At 44.7% G+C, this 26522-nt stretch overlaps 2 protein-coding genes across 7 annotated transcripts in view; both read left to right on the forward strand.

Annotated features, from left to right (window-relative positions):
- The window catches only part of DLGAP2 (DLG associated protein 2), a 923452-nt gene that overhangs the window by 416655 nt on the left and 480275 nt on the right, over positions 1-26522 (forward strand). The window lies entirely within an intron of this gene.
- LOC144578906 (uncharacterized) lies at positions 14110-15494 on the forward strand. Its single transcript, XM_078347021.1, has one exon. The coding sequence runs from the start codon at positions 14236-14238 to the stop codon at positions 15352-15354; it is 1119 nt and encodes a 372-aa protein (XP_078203147.1). The 5' UTR covers positions 14110-14235; the 3' UTR covers positions 15355-15494.

Raw genomic sequence — 26522 nt, forward strand, 5'->3', positions numbered from 1 at the left:
CTGTATATATTTAGACCTGTAATATCTCTGGAATTGTGTGTGTGTGTGTGTGTGTGTGTGTGTGTGTGTGTGCAGGGAGATGGGAGGTCTACCTTCATTCCTTTTCCCAAGTGATATCCAGTTGATCCAGCAGCAGCGACTGAACGGACCAGACGTCCCCCATCCTACAGTGCAGCCTTTTATGGCTCAAGCCCGGTACGAGGACGGCCTGCTTCAGGGCTGCTGATCTCCCTGTCAAACCCTGACCCAGTCCCACGCTGCGGCAGTTACTGTTATCACTGTATCTTGCTCTTCTTTTCCTCCGATAAATTCTTCCTCTTCATAATTGGGTTTATGTTCCAACCCTGCATTTCCAGATGAATTTTAAAATCTGCTTATCGGATTTTAAGGAAAAATGAATTGGGCTTTGATTAGGGATTTATGGAATATGTAAATTAAACTTGGGACATTTGACATCCTTATATTCGGTCTTTCAAATACATTTACATAATAGTTTCTTCTGCTTCTTTAGGCCCTCTGAGGTTCCTCCTAATGTTTTGTAGTTTTCTGTGTATTTACATCTTCCTTAGATCTGTCGTAGGTATTTGATATTTCCTCATGTGAGTATAACTTTTATGGAAGTCAAAAAATGGTGTTTGTTTAGAAATGAAACTCTAAATTGGCCGGGCACAGTGGCTCAAGACTGTAATCCCAGCACTTTGGGAGGCCGAGGCGGGTGGATCACGAGGTCAAGAGATCGAGACTATCCTGGTCAACATGGTGAAACCCCGTCTCTACTAAAGATACAAAAAATCAGCTGGGCATGGGGGCGCGTGCCTGTAATCCCAGCTACTCTGGAGGCTGAGGCAGGAGAATTGCCTGAACCCAGGAGGCGGAGGTTGTGGTGAGCCAAGATTGCACCATTGCACTCCAGCCTGGGTAACAAGAGCAAAACTCCGTCTCAAAAAAAAAAAGAAAAGAAAAAAACTCTAAATTGTAAAATAATTTACAGGTTTTTTATGGAAATAAAATTTTTATTAACTTTCATTCTAGTGATCTTACTATATGCATTATTTCTAATTTATCTTTTATGTAGACATGTTAGACTTCCTACATTTAAGCTGGCTGCAAATTCTGGTTTTATCTTTCTTTTGAAATCCATACATTGAAGTTAGTTTAATGTTTTTCTCATCAAGATGATTATATAATTTTTATACTTTTTTTTTTAAGACCGCATCTCACCCGGTCATCCAGGCTGGAGTCCTGTGATGAGATCACAGCTCACTGCAGTTTTGAACTCCTGACTCAGGCTCTCCTCCTGCCTCAGTCTCCCTAGTCACTGAGACTACAGGCAAGTTCGGCTAATGGTTTTAGGGCCAGGGTCTTGCTTTGTGTCCCAGGCTGAACTTGAACTCGAGGCCTTGAGCGCTCCTCCCACCTCAGCTTCCCAATAGAGTGGTTTAGTGGTTGATTTCTGAATGATAAATGACATTTTCATTCCTGAAATCAATACAATAATTTAATTATTTTAAGATATTATGTAGTATTTGCTAATGTTTTATGTAGTGTTTTTGTATTTACGTTTACAACAGATTGTCTGTGTTTTTTAATTCCTTTGGTTTGGAATTAAGGTTAATCTGGCCCCAAGACAAGTTTGAGAAGTGTTTCTTTACTTTGAGGAATTGATATACTTTATGTTATTTGTTCTTTATTTATTTTTTATTTTTATTTTTTGGGGGAAGGAAGGGAGGAAGGCAGGAAGGGAAGGAAGGAGGAAGGGAGGGAGGAAGCGGGGAGGGAGGGAAGGGAAGGGAAGGGAGAGGAGGGGAGGGGACGGGAGGGGAGGGGAGGGGAGGGAAGGGAAGGGAGGAAATCAAGCAATGAGAGAGATATTGCCGACCTGGATCTAGAGGTTTACAAGTTGATTTCTTTTTTTTCTTTGAGAGAAGGGATGAAAAAAATGAGTAAAGGAGAGGAAGAAAGAGGAAGAGAAAGAGGGAGGGTGAACGGAAATATTGCTTTATTCTGAAAAAAATGGGTATTAATAATGGCCAATCAATGTTTCATTTAAACCTATGAGTAGGTGTGATGTGGTATTGACAAGAATGTATATTTTGCGTATTTAAAATGGAGAGCTCTATAAATATTTATTAAGTTTACTTGTTCCGGATCTGAGTTCGAGTCCTTGATATCCTTATTAATTTTCTGTCTCATTGAATCTAAGTCTCCTATCTGGGTGTTAGGATCGTTAACTCTTGTTGTTGCATTGATCCTTTTACCACTATATCTTTGTTGCTTTAAAATCTATTTTATCTGATACGAGAATTGCAACTCCTGCTTTTTATTTATTTATTTATTTATTTGTGCTCTCCATTTGGTTGGTAAATCTTTCTCCATCCCTTTGTTTTGAGTCTTTGTGTATCCTTGCATGTGAAACAGGTCTGGATGTAACATGCCGTTGGGTTTTGGCTGTGTCTTTTGATTGGGGGATTTAGTCGATTTAAATTTAGGGTTACTGCCATTTGATGTTGACTGGCTGTTTTATCCATTCGTTGATGTAAATTCTTCTTTATGTTGGTGCTCTTTACTTTTTGGTGTATTTTTAGAAAGGCTAACACTGGTTGTTTCTTTCTGTGTGTAATGCTTCTTTCAGAAGCTGTTGTAAAGCAGGCCTGGTGGTAATAAAATCTCTGAGTTCTTGCTTGTTCATAAAAGATTTTATTTTTTTTTCAGTTGTGAAGCTTAGTTTGGCTGGATATGAAATTCTGGGCTGAAGGTTCTGTTCTTTGAGGATGTTGAATATTGGCCCCACTCTCTTCTGGCTTGTAGAGTTTCTGCTGAGAGATCTGCTGTAAGTCTGATAGGCTTGCCTTTGTGGGTGACCCGACCTTTCTCTCTGGCTGCCCTTAGTATCCTCTCCTTCGTTTCAACCCTGGTGAATCTAACGATTATGTGCCTTGGGGTTGCTCTTCTTGAGGAATATCTTTGTGGTGTTCTCTGTATTAACTGGGGTTGAATGTTGACCTGCTTTGCTAGTTTAGGAAAATTTTCCTGAATAATATCCTGGAGGGTATTTTCCAGCTTGGATTCATTCTCTCCGTCGCATTCAGGTACACCTATCAAACGTAAATTTGGTCTTTTCACATAGTCCCACATTTCTTGGAGACTTTGCTCATTCCTTTTTATCCTTTTTTCTCTAATCTTGTCTTCTTGTTTTATTTCATTAAGTTGGACTTTGACCTCTGATATCCCTTCTTCTGCTTGAACAATTCGAGTGTTTAAACCTGTGCATACTTGTCGGAGTTCCTGCATTGTATTCTTCAGTTCCATTAATTCACTTATATTCCTCTCTAAGTTGTCTATTCTCAATAGGATTTCGTCAAACCTTTTTTCAAAGTTCTTAGTTTCTTTACATTGGGCTACAACATGTTCTTTTAACTCACAGAAGTTTCTTATTATCCATTCCCTGAAGCATGATTCTGTTATTGGGATGTGCTCGTTCTCCATCAAGCCTTGTTCCATTGTTGATGTGGAACTGTGATCATCTTTAGAGGGAGAGGCGTTCTGACTGTGAGTATTCTCAGCCTTTTGACGCTGGTTTCTTCCCATATCATTGTAAATTTATCCTCCTGTTGTCTTTGAAATTACCAACTTTCAGATTAGGTCTCTTGAGTGGACGTCCAAGTTGTTAGTTCCCAGGGCCAGAACAGCGGCATTAAGACTGATGGTGCTTTTCTGCCCAGGATTCTCCTGTCTGGCTTCCTTCTTGTGTCCGTAATAGGCGACTCTGCCTTCCCCGGGCTCCAAACCTCAGTCAGAAAGGGAACTGGTCCTGTTTACTCTACACCGAGAGCTGCACCGAGGTGCCATCACAGCCACTGTGCCGGCCTCAGGAGTCATGCTGGGGACCCGTGTGGGTCCTCCAAACCTCGGTCAGAAGGGGAGCCAGCCCTGTTTACTCTGCTCCAAGAGCTGCCGCGCCGAGGTGCTGGCGAAACCACTGTGCCGGCCACAAGAGTCGCGCTGGCGACCTGTGTGACTCCTTCAACTGGGGTTCTTCTGCTCCCTGAGCGACCAGAATTTGTCTGAAAGTGTGGCGTGCTCTAGTTCTCTGCGCTTCCACTGAGAGCTGCAATCCTGAGATGTTAGCGATCAGCCATCTTGGATCGTTCTCTCCTATTATTTGTTCTTTAAACATTGAAAATATTTCTGGAGAAGCCATCTACTTCTAGTGCTTCTTTTATGTGAAGGTATAATTACATATTTGATATCTTGTCTAGACATAGGACTGTGGAGTTTTCTTTTTTAATTTCTTCTTGTGTCAGTTTTTAGAAGTTGTGTTTTCCAAGGAACTTTTCCATTCAGTTGGATTTACAAATTTTTGATATGAAATTATTTACACCATTCTCTTAAAATCGATTCATGTCTTTAGGATCTGTTATTATTTTCCCCTTTCAATTCTGATGTTATTGCTTTAAGCTTCTTTTGCTTTCTCTATTAGCTTTAATACAAATTTATCAATATCACTAGTCTTTCAAAGAATAACAATTTTTTGATTTTGTTGTTTTTTTTCCCCTACACCAGGCTTTTAAATTAATTTTTGCTTTAATCTTTATTATTTCATTTGGTTTTAATTTCTTATTCTTATTCTAACTTACTATGATTGATGTTTAGCCTTATATCTTGTGATAGATGCACTGAAGACTGCACACATTTTTATATTCAGCTTTAGCTGCATCTCATTAGCATTAATATTTAATAATTTCATGAACTTCACTTCAAAATATTTCCTAATTTTCATTTGATCTCTCTTTTGACAAAAACATTTTAGAAGTATATTAATTTAAACATAATCAGCCATTTACTAGTTAGCTTTTCATTATTGATTTGAAATTTAATTCGACTGTAGTCAGATAATAAATTCTGAATGTATTTTAAGGATTTCAATTATTTGAACTTTTCTGGGTCTTTTTTTAGTTTCCTGCATATGGTCAATTTTGACAATTGTTTTGTGTGCACTTAAAAAATGAAATTCTTTCATTCTTGACTTGAGTGGTCTGTACTTATCAGTAATTCAGTACTAATCCTTGTGTTCAGATGTCTTAAATCATTACTAGTATTTTCAGATTAATATATGTGCTTAATTGATCAGAGTTACCTAGATTTGTTAATTTTTTGTTTTGGTTCTGTCCATTTTGGCACCTGATATTTTGAAGTTATATATTGGGACGTGCAAATTCATATTGTTACATATTCCTGAAAAATTCACTCTTTTATCCTTGTAAAATACCCTCTTTATCTCTTTCAGTGCTTTCAGTCATAAAATCTACTTATCTGATTTTAATATATATCAGTTTTCTTTTGGGTAATATTTGCATGTTACATCTTCTTTCATCATTTTTCTTTCACAATTTCTATATTCCCATATTTAAGTTTTATTCTTTAAGCATATGGTTATTTTTATTTTAATCTGGTCAGATTATATATTTATATATGTGTATATATATTGTATATATGAGTATATATATATTATATATGTGTGTGTATACACACATACACACACACACACACATATACATACATGTGTATATTATATGCCTTTTTTTTTCCCTGGAGACAGAGTCCTCCTGCTTAGTTGCCCAGGCTGGAGTGCAGTGGTGCAATCTTGGCTTACTGCAACCTCCGCCTCCCAGGTTCAAGCAATTTCCTGTCTCAGCCTCCCGAGTAAGTGGGACTAAAGGCACACACTACCATGCCTGGCTAAATTTTTATATTCTTAGTAGAGATGGGGTTTCACCAAGTTAGCCAGAGTGGTCTCAAACTTAACCTCGTGATGTACCCGCTTCAGCCTACTGAAGTGCTGGGATTACAGGTGTGAGCCACTGCAAGTGGCCCTCAGACCGTGTGTATTAAATGTCATTCCTGACACCCAGGAATTTCATTCACCATCTTACTATTCATGCTCTATTTTCCATCTACTTTATGTGCTTTGTTCTCCCTCTCTTGCATCCAGTTATATTGACCTAGATTTATCTTTTTTATTCCACATTTTCCTCTCTTAACTTGTCACTTTCACTCTCAGTAGTTCCCCGACGATTACCACAGTCAGCTTTAGGCTATCAGAAGCTCAGATAAATGGGTATTATTATTCCCTTCTAGAAAATGCCAAGACCTTGAAACCTTTTAACCCGTCTGATAGCGTCCATATCTGTGTTTAGCTATAAATACTAATTCTGTACATATGTTTAAGGTCAGTAAGACATCAGTGTTATTGTTTTGTGTGCTTTGTTTTTAGATTTAGTGACCCACATAGCACCTTTCTTTGCTGTTCATTTCTTCACTTAGTTCCTTGTTTTTGTCTGGGATTCTTTTGCTTCTCCCTGAAGAACTCCCCTAATCTTTGCTTTAGTGTGGATCTCCTGGAAGAAAATTCTCTCAATTTTTCTTTACCTAGAAATGTCTTCATTTTGGCTTTTGATCAGAAAGATGTTTTCTCAGTTCCAGACTGTAAGATGGCAGTTATCTATTTCAGCCTTTTAAAGCTGTCCTCACACTGTCTTCTGCCTTCGCTGCTTTTATTAGGAAGCCAGGGCATGGTATCATTGCTTAAATCTTACATGTATTTGGCTTTGGTTTTTTTAAAGTTTTACCCTGCTGTCCTAGGCATGGTTTTGTGTCCTTGTGTTCTGTTTAGAGGTGAAGGCTGAAGAGTCTTCTATCTGAGAATGCAGGACTGTGCCAGATTTGTCCTTTATACTTAAAGTTCCCTTTGGGGCAGAGACAGGGATTGCTAATCATTCCTTATTCCAATTAGTCTACTGTGGCTTCTTGAAAATACGAGAAGAGAAGGGTGGTGTCCATGTCCTGTTTACAGGATTAGACAGAGCTCGGCTTGGGAGAAAGGAAAACAAAACTCATGAACATAATGCTTTCTTCATTGTAATGTGGACGTAGAAGTGAGATTGTACTTGTCAGACTCAAAAACATAGATGAGTTCTTAAAAACTGAAAAAATAAGGTTGTGTGAGAATCTGACACAGTAAATATCATTATTTGAAATATATTAGTTTAACATCACTTGTCAAACAAGTTTTTCTGACTTTAAAAATAAGAGAGACGTGAAAAATATATATAGTATTACTTCCTGAGATGATCATTATTTTGATATAATTATTTCAGTTTTTTGATATGTTTTCAGGCACATGTATGAAACATGCACATGCATGTGTAATTAATATGCTGTGTTTTTGATTCAGTAGTCCCCCTTTTTCCATTAAAAACGATGTGAACATTTTTATATTTCATTAAATGTTTTTCAGATGATCCCAGGTAGTGACTGGCTCATATCTCACGGATGCATTTTTATTCATATCTCGGTAGGGAGGAAATCTTTTCCTCTCCCCACTTCAGTTTTTTAGCTGGAGTCTGCCAATTAACCGCTGACAGATTAATAGGATAAAATTTGTACATGTTTTACTTGATGTTAACGTTTTTTACATGTACAGTAAAAAATGAAAAGCTCAGAGAAGCAGTGAGCCTCAGGGCCTCGTGGGGCACTTTGATAAAGGGTGACACCATGCAGAGAAGTGAGTGGAGGGAAGGAAGGGAGATTTGCCCTTCGTGGTGGGAGCTTTGGGACGGTGGACACGTGGAGAGATGGATGCAAGATGAGGGTTATATTAGTAAAGAGGCTTCTTTGCAGCTCCCCTCAGTGCAGGCTTTGCACCTCTGGCGATTCTGGTTGTTCTTTGCCTGGTGTGGGAGGTGAGGGGCACCTTCATGAGGGAGAATGTGTGTCCCGCTTTGGGGTAGAAAGGAGGCAAGCAGAGAGCTTTTCCTGTGTCTGTGGTTTCTCTCTCGCCTTCAGCTCAAAGCAGTCCTTAGGCCTAAGAGGCAAATGGTCACGTGGTGTAGGCTCGTCTTCTTCATCCCTGTGACTGGACTCTTAGGTGTTTCTATTTTTGCAAACTACCATTTGTACTGTTGCAGTGAACTCATTTTTACGCAGATCTTTGGCTTCATTTCTGGTTGTTCCATTGGAACAAACTTTTGCAAGTAGAATTATAGGGTCAAATCTGTAAACATTTAAGGAACCTGATACGTAAAAGGCTAATTGTTTTTCTGGCTGTTGAAATGAACGTCTGTTCCCGTGAAACACTATAGTAGTTTTCTCACTTCAACCTCACTAGCATTAAATTCTAGTTCATTTTTAATGTTTTCCAAATTAGAAGATGACAATTATATTTCATTTTAGTTTGTATTTTTCTGTTGCCTTGAGAGGCACAATGTACATTCAGATATTTACTGTGTTTCTTTCGTAAATTTTATTTGTAGACATTTGTCTATTTTGCTATGAGGGTGTTAGTGATTTTCTTATTCTTTGAATATATATTGTTGACACTACTGCGACTGACAGAAATATATTTGTGGTCAGACTTTTGTCTTTTTATTTCACCAATGCCATTTTTAACATACATAAATTGTGATGTAGTCTCAAATTTTCTGCTTGAGCATACCGTCACCAGAGTGGGGAGTCTGATGGAACGTCTCCCCTCAGTGCAGTGACAGTAAGTATTGAAATGGGATGAAGCAGAGTCTGCGGAGCCATGAATGACTGCAAGACTTTTCCTGTCTTCTCTTATCTGGTCATAGCGAAATAGGAAAATATATGTTCATGCCTCTCCCAAATGCTCTTTTTGGATGACTTAAAAATACAAAGCAGTGAGTAGGCTGGTGGTTGCTCAAATGACTTCGTGGAGGGTCCAGAAGGGGAAGTTTTGTGGTCGGGAAGGGAACTCTAGGGGAGCCTGCAGCGCCTCCTGGGATGCAAAGTTGGGGTCGGGGAGAAGTGGGTCTTCCCTCTGTTGGCATCATCACTGTCTTAAACATGCTTGCTGAGAATTGACTTCCTCCCAGATGTCGAAGCTAACGGGTGTGTCTAAAACCAGGTGGGGCAACCCTGTATCGCATGTTGTCTCTTAGTGGCTCCGTGCAAAAGTTTTGCTGTGTTTTTCCACAGAACAGCCATTTATCTTGCACAGCATTTGCTTTGGAAACTGGCACTTGGGCAAATCAGCATCTTTGGCAACATGTGGAAGCATGCCCACTCAAACATTTTCCCTCTGATGTATTTGACACTATTGATTCAAGGTGTTCTGAGAAGTTAAAATGAAACTTAACTTCCTTTTTTCATGCTTAAGATTCTTGTGAAAGGAACTGATTTTGTCTCCAGAGCACTGCCTTTGAGATGGCTTTTCCCCCTGCTCTGACCCACCCTGACATAGCACACATCCACGTTTCTTCCTGCAAAGGACCTGACTCCTCAGGTTCCAGATTCGGAGCCGTGTGGCTGGCAGCCTGGTTGCTTCCTCGTGGTCTGGGCAGAAGGTCATCAGTCTCGATCTGAACATGCCCAGATAATTGAGGTCATGTTCTTCATAAGGAAAAAAAATTGGCTTTTGGCAGTGGCTATGCCTAGATCATAACCTGCCTACCTCAAGAGCTCTAAACGCAGCCTGTTCAGGCTCCTACACATATTGCAAGCCTCTTTCTAGTCGCTGATCTCATTAGTGTAGAACATTATACAGCTCGCTCTTTCTCTAAGCCCGCCAGTCACGTGGATTATTATACAAAACTCTTTCCCTGCAAGTGAATCCAGGAAGACATTCTACCAACCAACGTGGATGTATGTGGTACCCACTGAGTTGATTAACCTGTTTTCATCCTCTTTTTTCCTTAGAGTAAAATTATCAACCAACATTAAATGAAAGTCAAAACCAATATTTTGTAAATTTTTCACAGTCATATCAGAATGTGGATATAATGAGATCTACTTCATCAGAATTAGGCTTTTCCTGCATTGCCACACCATTAACATTATTTTAATGTCGTTAGCTCTGCTCAGTGGCTGGCATTCGCTGTCATAAGTCTCAGGAAACACAGTGTAATGTTTTGCAGATCCCATTTCATTGGTAAAATGTCACCACCTGAGGTCTTGATAAATGCATCTAGGACTTGCCTTGGCAGAAATATGACTGACATGAAAATGACTTCAAGTGCGCTGGACTCCTGTCTCCTCCTGTTTCATAGGGGGTTCATGTGTGCAGTGATCTTATCTTCTAGTTATTTTCTTTTTTTGTGTTTTCCTTTCAAAAATAACTTTATTGAAAGAAAGCAAGCATGAACAAGGGAAACGGGGAAGAAAAGAAACTAGCCACAGAAAAGAGAAATAAGAAACTAAAAATGTACATACGGTAGAAGCGCACCAATATCAAACCAGATGGCTTCATGAGGATGTTATGAATGCTGAATGCGTCAGGATCATGTAAGAGGTGATTTTAAATGACTGCGATGTCATCCGAGCACGAGGGAAGATGCATCGCAAAGCAAATTACACGAATGTCAGGTTCCAAGAGAGATTTCCTGGCCTGGGCCAACTTGGTGAGCTCCCCCGCCCAGCAGAACAGCCGCGATCAGGTGTGGAAATGTGCCAGGATTTGCCCCCACATGAATGCACCAAGACACGACTTTATCCAATGTGCCTCTCTTCCAGCTGATGAAAGCAGTAGTGTCGCTCACTACTAACGTAAATTCATGCCCATTGTTTCCCTTATTAAAAGACAAGGCAGAGAAAATTGATCAGAACAAAACTGAGAGACTGAATTCAGCAATTTGTTTTTTATTTCTTTTCTGCTTGCTTGCTTGTTCTTTTCTTCTCTCATCACAATCACAAGAAAAGACAGAAATAGATTCACCATCCAGGAAAACCCCAGTTGCCAGTTACTCTACCATGGAGGAGGCTGGCCCAGCTTTCCAGTCCCCTCCACAGCCAAGGATAGAGCCCCCTTTTCTCCGGGAGCTGGTCAGGATTTCCTGTCCTCACTGTGGCTGGGCACCCTCTGCAGCGGCCCCGTCCATCCCACCCTAAAGCAGGACTGTGGGCCTGACAGAGCCCAGGGGTGCCTTGGGAGTTAGGATTTCAGCTGCTGCTCTGCTCGTCACCCTCTAGAGTTTGCTACCTGGACCCAAAGTGTCCTCAGCTGACAGAATCGTGTCTCTTCCTACTGTTTCTCCTCTCTACAGCCCCTCACCTTAAAGTCAATGGCTCCTCCTTCCCCGACCTTGTCCCTCTCCCCCTCCCTTCCTGCTCCTTCCCATTTATCCCTCTCAGGCCTCTGCCTGGGACCCTGCACCCTCCAGCACCCCTCAACCTGGCCACTGCCTTCTTCACAGGGGCTGTCCCAACTACTGCCTAGGTCCTGTCCCTGAGTGTCGCAGGGGCAGGGGCTGGCCAGGTCCCCACATCCCCTGCGTCTGTCCTCTGCCCAACACACACCAGTTTCTTGGAACACTTGTTGGATGAGTGAACAGACGTGGGAATGAATCGTCACTCCCAGACCTGTCGCTTTGGGTTTTGACCGCACCCCGTCTTCCTGGAGGGAGTGGTTGCCACCGGCTTTCCCTGGCTCTCTGGAACGTCCACGGCTTCCTATGAGGGACACTTAGGTTGGGGGTCTCCTGGGAGATCTCTCAGTGAAGTTCTTGCCAGGGGGCTGTTGACTGGGATCTTCACCGGCCCACTGGCTTCCCTGCATGTCTTTTAGCAACTTTAGAAAAATCACTCTAGAAATCTTTGAGGGAAGGCAGCCCCAGCTCCCATTTTATCTGGCTGCAGTTTTGCTTTGTGGTGAATGTGGCCGCAGGAGCTCTGACCTCAGTGCTGCTAGAGGCAGTGGCCAGGGGTGCCCTTTCCACACCCAGGTCCAGCCGTGAGGCTCAGCACGTGGGCGGTGATGACCCCGCCAACCTTTCTTCCATGCTGTGAAGATTCTGTGCTTGGAGCGTTTTTACATTCAGGAATCTCTGCTAGTGTCCTGCATGTTCCCCACTGTCAATGAGCCCCACGAGGACTCTGACCCCTGTGAACTCCCTGGTGGCTGTGAGAGCCCCGACCTCAGACTTCAGGAAATGCCCGCACTGAGCCCTGCTGACCCTTGCTGACCCCAGCCCAGTCGCTCCTGCGCTGTGGGAGCAGCCCCTTCAATTAACCTGCAAACCAGGACCTGGGAGGTCTCCTTCTTCTCAGTTTGGTGCTGCTTACCCAAGAAGAGCCAAAGCTGCTCCTTAGGAGATGGTCGGAGCTGCAGGAGCCCAGGACCCCCAAGGAGAGGAGGGGAAGTGGCGGTAGCCTCACTCTGGGTTCCCCTGGGTTTGGCTGTGTGCGGTGGCACACATGGGTGCCCCTGTCAGACCTCACATGGTTCTACGCTGCATGTCACATTTCCACCTCACCTGCTTAGGTGGCACAGCTCATTGCGTCGGGAGTCAGACGTCATTAGGAGTCCTGGCCACATTCTAGCTCAGCACCCAACCTAGCACCCCAGCCCAGCACCCCAGTTTAGTGCCCAGCTCAGCACCCCAGCTCAGCACCCAGCTCAGTCCCCAGCTCAGCGCACAGCCCAGCGCCCCAGCCCAGAGCCCAGCTTAGTGCCCCAGCTCGGCCACCCAGTTCAGCGTCCCAGCTCAGTGCCCAGCCCAGTGCCCAGCTCAGCCATCCGGTTCAGCCACCTAGCTCAGCACCCTAGCTCACCCAGTTCAGCCACCCAGTTTAGTGCTCAGCTCAGCCCCCCAGCTCAGCCCTCCAGCTCAGCACCCAGCTCAGCCCCCCAGCTCAGCACGCAGCTCAGCACCCAGCTCAGCACCCAGCTCAGGGCCTCTGGCCATTGCTGAGGTCTCCTTTAGGCCTTGTTCCCAGGTGGTGTTTCTCATCCACCTTCATTCACACAGAGCGGGATTGGTAGAAGGATCCTGACTTCCTCGAGAAGATGAGGAGGCTGACTCAAAAAGGTCCCACTGTTTACTCGGGGTTCAGTCGGTGCATCCTTTAGTTCCTCGTCTGTGCATAACTTCACTTTTCCATCTCCTCCCTGAGTCCCGTCCAAGTTTTAGGCCTGCCAATGCCCCAGGCTCTCAGTGGGGACTTCAGAGGGAGCCTCTGAGGGACTCAGTGGTGTCAGTTAATTACAGAAGTTTTGATGAACCAAAGTTGGTTTATCTTTGGTCTTTCTTAGGCTTGTGGATTTACTGGTGACCACGGGAAAAAGTTTTCTGTTTAACTGTGAACAGCCTGTGGGTTCAGGGCACCATGTGGGAGGCGGTTCACTGAGCGTTCACATGACTCCGCAGACACCCTGGAGGATGTCCTCTCGTGGCACAGATTAGGGCTGTGGTGTTTGGAGATGGCCTGCAGTCATTTCCCGTGGATGCTGTTTCAGATGGGAGGGTGAAGGGCTCTGCCCTCGTGAGTTCGTCTCCTTGAGAACTTGTCCTTTTTAAGGATACATGCTAGGAATGGTAGAATCATAATTAGAAACCAAACTTTGCAATTTTTTAATCTTTTCGGTGTAAAGTTTTCAATCCCATATCCCAACCCCAGGAGACCCATCTTAAAATTAGACCCAGACTGATTTACGTGGATGTTTCAGAGTCGTTCAGCCTCTGAGCAAGACCACCAGACAGTGCTGTTTGTCTTGGGGCTGTTCTCGGTTGTACGTCTGCTTTGGCAAATGTACAATAGAAAGACAAGTCTAAAACTCTAATGAAAGGAATAGTAGGCTCTTAATGAAAATAGCACATAGTGACCTCATAGAGTATCAGCCACCCACCTGTGTGTGGAGCTTCGTAATTTGAAAAACATTTTCGACACAAGGTCATCTTGGGATGGGAGGGTGGCGCTGAGGGTGCTCCTGTCCACTGAGCACAATGCGTGTCCCAGGCACTGTCCCAGGTGCTTTCTACATTCCATCTTCTGTACTCTTCTGGGCACCTCGTGCAAATCAGCAGTTGCCATCCACACTGTTCACCGTGGCTTCAAGAGCATCAGGAGTGACACAGGAGACAGATTCCAGTTTCACGGAGGAGGATCCTGGGCACCACAGAGATTAAATCATGGCTCACCCAAGCTCACGGTGCTGTGTGGCCAGCAGCTGCACCTCACGGGTTAGTTTTTCTAATAGACCATGCTGCTGCATCTTTATAGCTGTTTATGTAAAGTTCATGTAAATCAAGCATATTTGGTCAGTCTCAATTTGCCAGTTTGAATAAGCTACATAATGATTTTGTGGACAATATAACTGTTTGAACCAAAAAGAGGCAATGTAAAAAATGGACATTATGATGCTGCACTACACTGAGGAAGGAGCAGACATCATTCATCTTCTGTGTACATGTATCTGTGTGTGTATATGTGCATGTGTGTATGCACATCTGTGTGTATATGTGCGTTTGTATGCATATCTGTCTATGTGTGTATGTGTCTCTGTATGTGCGTGTGTGTACTCATCTGTATATCTGCATGTGTGTATGCATATGTGTGTATGTGCATGTGTGTATGCATATCTGTGTGTATATGTATCTGCATATGTGCATGTGTGTACGGGTATCTGTGTGTATGTGCATGTGTATCTCTGTGTGTACACGTTTCTGTGTATGTGCGTATGCATATCTGTGTGTATATGTGTGTACATGTATCTGTGTATATGTGCATGTGTGTGCATTTCTGTATATGTGTGTACACTTATCTGTGTATGTGCATGTGTGTACACATATCTATGTATATGTGGGTGTACATGTATCTATGCTTGTGTGTACATGTATCTGTGTGTATCTGCATATGTGTATGTACATCCATGTGTATGTGCATGTGTACGCATCTGTGTATGTGTGTATGTGTATCTGTGTGTGTGTGTGGTGTACCATCTGTAAGTATATGCATGTGTATGTATGCATATTTGTGCATGTGTGTGCATATGTATCTGCGTGTGTGTATGTGTATGTGTGTATGTGTGTGTCTGCATATTTGTATGTGCGTGTGTGTACATGTATTTGTGTATGTGCATGTGTGTATGCATATCTGTATGTGTATATGTGTGTGTATGCGTATCTGTGTGTATGTGTGTGTTTATGCATCTCTGTGTATGTGGGTGTGAGTGTACATGTTTCTGTGCATGTGTATGCATGTATCTGTGTATGTGCATATATGTATGCTTATCTGTATGTGCATGTGTGTACGCATATCTGTGTGTATATGTGTGTGTATCCATATCTGTATGTGCATGTGTGTATGCATGTGTGTATGTGTGTGTGCATGTATATCTGTGTGTATATGTGTATGTGTGTGTACATGTATCTCTGTGTGTATATGTGCCTGTATGTGTGTACACGTATCTGTGTATATGTGCTTGTGTGCGTATGTGTATATGTGCATGTGTGTGTATGCATATGTGTATATGTGCGTGTGTGTTTATGTATATACATATGTAATCTATTTCCATCAGAATGCAGTGTGTATAGAGAGGTTTTCTTAACTTTCATTTGAGAATGTCAACTTTTACCATATACTTGATATATAATTAGTGTCACGATACCTTGGATCATTGGGAGTTATTAATAGAATTATACCTTTCCAGTGATGTGTGTGTATCTTTCTGAAGATGATATTTTCATATGTAGAAATTGCTTGCTTTTCGTGGCTTTGGACAATGCCTGTGAAACGATTGGTTTATGTGGAAGTCCTCTGTCGTGCCAGGGTGTTTGAACCTGCAGACAGCTGTTGTGCTTGGTGTTTACTGAATGATGCCACCCACAGCAGCTTTGCCCTCTGTGGGCCGCACGCCCAGAGCCATGCAGGTCCTGGTGGCTCCAAGTCATATAGATCCCTTGAAGTCTTGTCCACAATTCCATCCACATTGACAACTGCACAGTTTGTTTTCTTGCAGGATCCCGTTAGTGGGAATATTCTCATTTTCCAAAGGCCATGCTTGGAGGGTCAGGTCTGGCCAGTGGAACTGAAAAATCAAAGGAAAGTTGCATGGACTGACCCTGTTCAAAGGTACAGAACTTTGTACACAGATTCTCTTCCTCTCCCTGAACTTCTACAGGGATGAAAACACTTTCATGTTAACCTTGATGTCAGTGAGTTTTCCCCGGGAGCCACGCCGTTCTGTTGCCCTTGATGAGGGAAGACAGTAGACCTGGCCGTCTGACACCTTAGAGGATTTGTGTGATTCTTGGGAAGATGTCTAATAGAAATAGAGATAAGGTTGAGGTCCCTGCATTTAGTCAAAGCTGTTATAAATTTGAGCAATTGTTGTTTTGGTTCTTGTTCCATCTGTGAAATCAAATTACTACTTTATCTGTCTCAAGAGTCTCCTGTTGCTTAATCCTTTAAGGAAACTTGGATTGAACAGCGTAAGAAGAGGTATCAGGAATGATGGTTTCAATTTGCAAGAAGTCCTTGACTTTCAGGACTGGTCTGCTCTGTGAGATCAAGCCTGCGTCTCGGAGCCCCGTTACCGAGACGGATCACAGCTTGTCGATTGATATGCAGTTATCAACGTTTGTTATGTGCAGAAAATTGCATTTGGTTTATGGAGACACTGGGTTTTTATTGTTAGAGTTTTACCAAGATGTGTACTAATTAAACAACTCATGAACCAGCGCACTCTTATGCATATTTAATTTTTCTATCTGGATTTCTATGACAGAGAGAGAATACCTACATTTATCAGAAGTATCTCAGAACAGAAATATTGGGACACTTTGGTTATTTTCTGTACATTTTCATTCTGCACACAGCTGCAAAGTTAGTTATGTGGAATTAGAGGCTATCTGATCTCAATCATACATTGAAAACACTAGTGAAGTATTCAAGGAGCGAAGGAAACCTTGCTCTGTGTTGATTGATTGATTGATTGATTGCCTGGACCAAGGTTGATCACAGCCACGCATGGGTGTCTGTCTCGAGGCCCCCAGCCCCTGAAGCAGGTGTGGGCCCCCGCCTTAGAAAGGTGCTCTCAACTCCCTGTGAGTTTAGAACAAAATTTAAAATAGGCATCGCCTGAAAGTGCTTGGCATTGTGGAGCTGCCCGTAAGTGTGAAGACACAGCATCACCCACACACTGTCTGTGTTGACGGTCACCCTAAACCAGCTCCGCTGTGCGTCACAGGCCAACTTCCGGCTTCCATAGCCGAGAAGCTGACGCTGCCAGCCCCGTGGGTTCTGAATTGCTCCAAATCACTGTTCACTACTTGGCAGTGTGAAACATAGGCGACTACTTAGAAGTGGGCAGTTCACAGTAGAAAACACCCATATGAAGAGCACAGCTTTTCACCTTGTGGGGACCTGAGCATGGAGCCCCGGCTTTGACCTGCCCTTGGCAGTCAGTGATTGACAGATCTTGCACCTGCTTCTCTGGGTCCTCCTCCGCCTCGAGAGTATGAGGGAAGCCCCACTCCAAAACTGGGGCAAGGAAGGGCTGGTCTTGGCCTTAAGGCTCTCTGTGATGTGGGCATGGGTGTGTGGGCACGGGTGTGTGTGGGCACGGGTGTGTGGGCACGTGCGTGTGGGCATGGATGTGTGGGCACAGGTGTGTGGGCACGGGTGTGTGTGGGCACGGGTGTGTGGGCACGTGCATGTGGGCATGGATGTGTGGGCACAGGTGTGTGGGCACGTGTGCCTAATTTTCTCCAGCCTTGGAGATGCTTTTCATTCAGTGAGGGGAATCTTTTGTGGTGAGTCTTTTAACTGTGGTAGAGAAGGACATGGGCTGTGTGTTCTTGCTTTGGACCCCTTTATCTCATGCTCATTATTTTGGCAGTTTTAGGGCAGCAAATTAGTTCTGTATATAGACCTTAGAAGAGACGGTTGCTCTCCGCCAACCCCATCCATTTTTACTTAAATGTGTGTGTAATGAGGCTGACTCCAGGACAGTGTGGCCCCTAACATGAGCATGGTGCAGGCCACAAAGCTCCTCCGGGGGGACTGGCTCCTTCCATGCAAAGCCTGGCAGGGATGGTTTTCTTCACCACCTCGAAGACCAGCACACGATTCTGCCTCCAGTTTGTTTTCATTGTTTAAATCCAAGTGTCGCAATCAGGTAAGTAACTAAAGACTGGCGATCACCCGCGTTTTTCACCTAAGGAATTATTTTACCCCATATTAGTGGCAAAAGTAGCCACCAAGATGTTGGTGAATATATTTCAAACTGGATAATGTTCTAATGCATTTGTTTATATCCACTTTGTTCCTGGAAGTATTTAGGAAGTGTGTAAGATACTTTGCCTGTTCCAGCAGGTTGACTTTAGTGGCGGTTATTACTTCATCATCACAGGAGTCACAAATAGAAAAGGCCTTCGGTTATTAACAGTTTGCATGACGTGAGCTTGTAAACACATAGCCGCCTCCCACTGTGTGGAGATTTCTCTGTGGATGGCATGATGGAATCATCAGCTGATTGTAAATATGCAGGCTGGCTGCCGCCGGCTCAGGGCCTGGCAGGGAATGGGCATGAACTGGGTGTTGTAGGAGCAGGAAAGGAAATGGTGAGTGGAAAGGCATGTTTAAAGTTTTGCAGGCAGCTGGGAGATTTCACTGAGCTTCTCAACTTACCGATCGAAGATTCTGTCTGTAGCAGAGATCAAAAGGGTTAAATGCTGGCAGAATGCTCAGCAATCTTGCAAATTGGCCTAAGAGGGACGGACAGATTCTGTTGGGGTGTGTGGGGGCCAGCACAAGTGGAAGACCTCCTAGCAGACACACACTCAAATTTCAGGCTAGAAAACTGGCGCCTTCCCAAACTTTTCTCCACAGAATGCGCCAACACGTCTAAGCCCTGGAGTCACACACATGGTGGGGTTTGGACACCTGTAGGGAAATGAACCCACCTGGGGCTCACACCAGGCACCTGTGTCTGTACGTTAGGGTGCTATGGTCCGGCCTTGCGGAGCCGCCCTGTGCAGGTAAAGCCTCCCCAGGAGGTCGTGGTGCACCCAGAGTGCTCCTGGAGGCCTACTGGGGATAGACAGGCTACACTGGTGCCTCTCAGTGGCTTCCTGTGTTCACGGCCTGCAGGTGCCCTCTGGAGCACGAGCTCAAATGAGATGTGGTTCTCACCCTTGGAGCTTAGGACATAGACAAGTGGTGGGTGTGTGAAGTGGGGTGTGCATCAGAGTCACCAAAGGCCTGCTTGCTAGAATGCAGGTGCCTGGGCCTTCCCAGGATGCACTGGCCTGGCTGGCAGGGGACCCAGGAACCTGCATTTGCTGCAGAAGTCCCAGCTGATTCTCATCTATGAATTCTCCTGAGCCCCCATGGGGCAGACTGCTCTGGAGTCTACAGAGGGAGGAAGCCCTCCTGGGAGCAGGGGTGGCCATTCTGCAGAACTCAGAGGCGTGGGAGGTGCACTTCATCCATTTTGAATGAAGACTGTCATTATTCACTTATTCATGTAGCAAATATTTGCCAGTGTTTGCCATGCACCGTGTCTGCCTAGGTGCCTCTTACTCCGTTAGATGTTTGCTTCCAGCGGGCGTGAATTGAGCAGCGGCTGAAATGACACACCGATGGGGAGACGTCTTCGGTGTAGCAGAAAACAATATTGTTTTCAGTAGGAAAATGCATCTGTTAAAGCAGCCTATTTCTACCTGTGCAAGAGAAGTCCGCACCTCGCTGCTGGCATCCCTAGGAACAGAGACCATAGATACAGAGAAAACGAAGCAGGTTTTGAAATCATCAAACTATAAACTGTCCGGTAATCTCGTAATCAATGAGGTTCGGTCTAAATGATGTGAAGTGTGAGTGTGCACACGTTTAAGTTCCAGCTTAGGGCTTAGAAGGCAGACTGTTCTGTGGATACATTTTTATTTCATGCTATTAGTTCCATAATATACTTGAGTACTCAGACGGCCCCAGGGAGTGACTGGGAAGATTCAGCGCCGGAGGCTGCGTCCTTGCATTGTCTGTACCGTGCGGTGGCCATCGAATGGTCCAGCCCTGATCTCCAGGGGGTCGCTGATTCCGCATTTGGGCCCCTGGGGCACCAGAAGAGGGTGCTGGGCTGGGGTCCCTGATGGCTTGCCCTCTGTTTGCTCAACTGAGGGGGATCCCACCTGGGAAGGAATTTCAGATCTTGGCAAGGCACCTGTGAGGCCTCCCAGGAGCCCCATACATCTGGGAGCCTTGGTGTTCCTTCCACTGGGACTCCGAGGAGAGGACGTGGAGTATGAGCGCAGAGTCCTCGGCTGGTAAGAGGCTCAGAGCTGTGGTGCATGGGGGTGATTGTGAGTCTTGTCCCCTCCTCCTGTCCTCTGTGGCCAGGACACATGGGCACTGAAGCCACTGCTAGCACGGGAGGCCACAGATGCATCTACTATGCCAGGGAAAAACTGATGATGGCAGACGGGCCCCCTATCCATCGCCTTGCCTCCTGGTAATCTGCTGTGGGATATTGAACTCTCAGACAGGGTGACGCCAGCTGTGCTGCACCTCCTGCCTGCCAGCCCGCTCTCCCGGGCTGTCGCATTCCCTTCACCTCTCCTGAGCCGTTCTGAGGTCCCAGGTGGACCCAGGTGGCTGCACGGTGGATTGTAGAGGCTTGTGTTCAATGCCCTGTGACCCTCCCAGCAGGAAGTGAACTCTGTGGATGCCAGTGACAACTGTTTATTCAATGAGACTCCAAAGACTCAGGAGCTGTAGGATTTGGGATTAATGAGCCAGCGTGAGCAAAGCGCTTTTGGGGCAGAGCGCTGTGTGAGCCACGGGTGTAGTTATGTAACTCACTTGGAAGCGCAGGGCCCTGGAGAGGCTGCGGGCGGCTGCCTGGTGAGGGCTGGGGTAGGGAAAGTGCTTCAGGAGCTGCTTACAATGACTGGGCACATTCGGTGCTAATTGGTGGAAGTAACACGGCTGCCTTGGGTGCAGAACTCTCCTGCCTTCTGTTTTCTAAGTGACAGTGGTGAGGAAGCAGCTGCCTTGGGATGTCTTTGGATGTGGAGGCTGAGGAGCTCTGCTCGGCACCGCAGCTGCCCTCTTGCTGTTGCGCTCCTTCAGAGAGAAAGTCCAGTGTCCGTGAGCACTGGCTTCCTCCTGGCGAGGGCGAGCTGGCCGCATCCCAGGCGTCCTAGACAAGAGCCCTCTGAGACTCAGATATTGTTAAGGCTCTTTCTCTGATGAGATGCTTTCCTTCATCTCCTCCAATGAGACTCTGCTGGTAAGGCTGACCTTGGGTCTGTCTTCTCTTCCCGGTGGTGGGATCAGATTTTTCCATGATTTTTCCCAGGGCTTCTCATTTTGGTTGGTGTGGAGCTGCGATTCAGCCCCATGTGAAGGTCTGGAGGTGAGGACCTGAGTCCTTGTGGGTCATAGTCTAAACCCAGATGCCACAGAGCCCAAGTCAGAGGGAGGAGGGGCACTCAGAGCTGCGGGGCCTAACTCCCAGGCTCCTGCCTGAAATTGAGCTGCGTTCTCCGGGTCTTCGTCGTCAATCCTGTGAAGTTCGTCATCCTCACTTCTTCAGGCCTGACACAAATGTCTTAGGTCTGCATGCAAAGTCCTTCTTTCAGGGGAGCTTCTGACTGCTGCGTGTGGAAAGTGGGTGTGTTAGTGCGAAGCCACCAGGCCCCTTTGTCAGCGCCGCTGAGACAGCTCTGGTCTGTCTGTGGTCTCACCCCTGGCCTTCTCTCCTGTGGAAACACACGCGAGACACCACGGTGGAAAATGATGAAGCTCTCTGGCTATAGAAACCCAGAGGATCTTCCCATTAGAAAGCCTGGGAGTTGGAGACTGTGCGAGTTCAGGGGTGGGGTTGGGCATTGTCAGTCCGGGTCCCGGCTGAGGATTCCTCTCCCTCTGGGCTGCTCCAGATGATGTGTGTCCTTCCTTCTCAGACCGTGCACTTCTGCTGCCCAACTGAGAGAGAGAGGGAGAGACAGACACACAGACAGAGAAAGAGAGCGAGCAGCAGCAGCCGTCAGGGCCCCAGGATTGTCAGCCCCTGGCTACCAAGCACTGGCACAGCCGGGCTCCGGTGTTAGGTGACAGGCACTGTGATTGGAGGCTGAGTTTTCACAAAGTGCGTGTGTGCGTCTGTTGTGCATTTGTTTGTGTAAATGGCATTGCACTGATTAAATTGATGTGTATATTCGCTCATCACATGGTGATTCGCATGGCCTCATATTGCCAAGCCTTGTACCAGATACCAGAATCCATCGTGCAGCAAGATAGGCCATGGCTCCCGGCCTTGTGGAACCCAGGAGTCGCTGTGCCTGACTGTTCAGTGATTTTCATCTTTTTAATTTTTAATTTTGTTTGTTGAAATTATGCTGTTAGCTCAGATTGCTATGTAGATTTTACTGACAATGTTATGAAGATTTGCTTTTTCAGTTTTTTTTAGGAACTCTAAAATTTTATGACTTTTGCCTCCTCCTGTTACTTTAAATGTTCCTCTTTGGCTATCTTTTCTTAAAAGCCTAATTTTCCCATGTTAGATTTAAGGGGAAAGAATCCAAGAAGGTTTAATAGATGTGCCACTTTTTAGATAATAACAGATCTTATTGGTTGCTATTTTAACCATTATCGAGGTTCTTGTAGTTGCTGTTGACTTTTTTCTTCCGGTAATATTTGGGAAAACTGTGGTTGATTATTAAGAGACTGAATAATCTCCACGGGTGCTCTGTTGCCCATGGTTATCTGAAGAGGAGGCTCCTGCTCTTTCTCAGGTCATGGCACTGTAGTGGCTCCATGCCATGCTGCCAGGCCTGTCCTTCCCTGGACCTCTGTGAGGTCTTATCCGTCTTACAGCACATGAGGTTATTTATATATTTTAAACAAATGCCTGCCCCACACCCTTCTGCCCTCCTGCTTCCTTCCTGAGTCACAGCTACCAGCCCAGTCCCTGCAGGAGATGGGCCACCCGGGTTTCCTTATTCCTGAGGCCCCGGCAGGTAATTATTCTCTTCATTCAGGACTGACATCTCCTTGAAGACGTAACCAGGTTGATTATTTAATGAGCCATCTGATTTGACTTCTGATAGTTCAAACTTTTATCGTAACCAGGTTGATTATTTAATGAGCCATCTGATTTGACTTCTGATAGTTCAAACTTTTATCCTCTGTTCGTCTCCAGGAAGGAGTGGGCGGAGCCTTCACGTTAGAATATTCTGTTTGAGTTTTCTCCGCCTTTTCACCACATGAATTGCTTCATTTTGCTGACAGTTTTTTTAGAAGGGCAGAACGTTCATGAGAAGTGTCCCTGCAAGTTAAAGGTGTTTATTTCTCCAATTATTTCATCCTCTCTGAGAATACGGAGTCTCCTGTCAACACCGCATGGTCTCAGCACTTCTCAGTTTCCAAACGTGACTGAGTTAATCATCCCACAATGTGAGCTTTTATCAAAACATCACACTTACCTCCCAATAAATTATACAATAATTATCTGTCAATTAAAAGAAATGAAATTTACATACAATAAAAATGATCTCTGGTAAACATGTTTCATGGTTTTCTGCATATGGATAATGAGTATAGTATATTAAAGTAGCTTATGAATTTTGAAAGAAAAAAATAAGCACTCCTAGTGTTTTGGGAGGCTAAGGTGGGGGAATTGCCCAAGGCCAGGAGTTCAGAACCAGCCTGGGCAACACAGATCCCTAGCTCTGCAAAAAATGTTACAAATGTTATCCAGACATGGTGGCATATACCTGTAGTCCCAGCTAATCTGTAGGCTGAGGCAGGAGGATGGCTTGAGCTTGGGAGGTTGAGGCTACGGTGAGCTGTGATTGCACCACTGCACTCCAGTCTGGGAGACAGACCAGGTTCTGTCTCTAAAAGAAGAAAAAGAGAAAAAATTTATAAAAGCCTCCTGACTTGTGACTGAAAAATTTAGAAGAAAAAGCACATGCATGAAATTCTCAAGAATAAGCCCACAAAGGTTCTCACTCCATGAAATTCATCACAAACCCTCAACCACAGCAATTTCAAGAGCAGAAGAGAAGTAATTGGGTTTCTTAAATCCAGTACACCCTGCAGGGCAGACCAGCACACCTCACAGGGAGTTGCTAAGCAGGAAGAAAAAAGCAAAGAGAGGTGTGAGGCTGGCAGGGGCTGAGGCAGTGCCCCTGGCTGGTAAGAAAGCAGAGTTTCGGGGTTTTATGTGTGTCAAACCCACGGTGTTTCTGCATGAGTGACTGGAATTGCACTATACGGCCCCAAGGGATCTTAGTCATGAGCTGCACCCTAGTTTCCTTTAATCAGATGATCAGAAGTGGCCCATGTTGAGTTAATACTTAAAATTATATTGAACATAGTTTAACCTTGTTTAAATCATTGTGAAAGTTAATTTCTTTAGGTTAGGGGGCATGAAATTGAATATTATTGGCCTAGGGCAATCTGGAACTTCTTAGGATATTGTGGTAAACATTTGTTGAATGTTTACAGTGCCTGACACTGAGGCACAAGGTCAGCTATAAAGCACGTGGTCTAGGTCCTCAGCCAACGTTCAGTAGAGGGATATAGACAGACAAGCTAGAAGTGCTTAACCGGAACCCATTGCTTATGACACAGCTATGCCTGGGCTGTCATTGGGGTCATGGGAGCCATGTTAAACAGTGACGGAGAGCTCAGGGCTTCTGGGAGATCTGAGTGGGCTGGAACTGTGTATTGAAGAGTGACTTAGGAATTAGACATTTTCCAGAATTGTAAGAAGAAAAACAGAAAAATTGCTATTCTGTAGAGAGTGTGATAAGTCAACACATATACCCATCACCACAATCATCACCATCACCAATGTCATTACCATCACCACCATCATCACCATCACCACCAAAATCATTATCACCACCAAAATCATTATCACCACCATCACCACCATCACCACCATCTTCATCATCACCATCAATATCATCACCATCACCACCATCACCACCATCATCACCGTCACCACCATCATCACCATCACCAATGTCATTACCATCACCACCATCATCACCATCACCACAAAAATCACCATCTCCACCATCATCACCATCACCATCACCACCATCACCACCATCATCACCATCATTACCATCATCATAACCATCACCACCGTCATTACCACCATCATCACCATCACCACCAAAATCATTATCACCACCATCATCACCATCACCACCATCTTCATCATCACCATAGATATCATCACCATCACCATCACCACCATCACCAATCACCATCACCACCATCATCACCATCACCACCGTCATTACCATCACCACCATCACCATCACCACCATCATCCTCACCACCATCATCACCATTACCACCACCATCACCAGCATCACCATCACCACCATCATCACCATCACCACCATCATTACCATCACCACCATCACCATCACCACCATCACCACCATCATTACCATCACCACCACCATCACCACTGTCATTACCATCACCACCATCACCATCACCACCATCATCCTCACCACCATTATCACCATCACCACTACCACTGTCATTACCATAATCATCACCATCACCACCATCATTACCATCACCAAAATCATCATCATCATCATCCATCATTGTCATCACCACCACTATCTTCATCATTTCCATCATTTTTATCACCAAAATCATCATTACCATCATTATCATCATCCTTACCATCACCAGAATCATTACAATCATTATCACCACCATCATCATGACCATGTCGTTGTCACCATCACCATCACTGTCGCTATTGTCATCGCCACTACCATCACCACCATCATTACCACCATCACCACCATCACCATCACCACCAAAATCATTATCACCACCATCACCACCATCACCATCATTACCATCACCACCATCATCACCATCACCATCACCACCATCACCATCACCACCATCATTACCATCACCACCACCATCACCATCACCACCATCATTACCATCACCACCATCATTACCATCACCATCACCACCATCACCATCACCACCATCATTACCATCACCACCATCATTACCATCACCACCATCATCACCATCACCACCATCATCACCACCACCATCACCACCATCACCATCACCACCATCATTACCATCACCACCATCATCACCATCACCACAGTTATTATTACCGTCACTACCGTCATTGTCATCACGATCGTCACTATCATTATTGTCATCACCATCACCACTGTCAGTATCACCACGTTCATCGTTACCATCATCTAGACTATAGCAGCCAGGTTCCGTTTGTCTCTGTTAACAAAATCCTGAGTGAGGAAAAGAAAGTGAGACAGGTAGGAGGCCGCTCTGAGACAGCTTATGTCACTCGTCGCCCTTCTTGTTATGATGATAAGAAAATTCCCCTCTCTAGTTTTCCCCAAGAATGAAAATTAGATATTTTCCTACAAAAGTGGTCAGATAACAGTAGAGAGTTTGAACTTGAACTCACAAGTAAATTTAGTTTCCCAATAAAATTAATCTAGGATTCCCCCTCCCCTCACTTATTTGCTGCCTCCTGTCTTCAGATCTGGGCGAACCTGTTTTGTTCAATGTTAAGATGTATCAAATGGCATTTATGTTATGGCCATAAAATTACTAACTAGTAACACACAGTGAGCACAGCAATGTCTTCATATGCTCGATGTTTTAAAAAACCCCAAGAAGTAGTGTTACATTTAGCCCAACAGTGCATTTCATGGGGAAGATCAGTACACCAATGCGTAGGCTGT

Source organism: Callithrix jacchus, chromosome 13 (genome assembly GCF_049354715.1).
Source record: "Callithrix jacchus isolate 240 chromosome 13, calJac240_pri, whole genome shotgun sequence".
NCBI classification, from domain to species: Eukaryota; Metazoa; Chordata; class Mammalia; order Primates; family Cebidae; genus Callithrix; species Callithrix jacchus.

Coding starts and splice junctions, on each gene's coding strand:
- LOC144578906 (XM_078347021.1), top strand. CDS start 14,236: ATGCACATCTGTGTGTATATGTGCGTTTGTATGCATATCTGTCTATGT.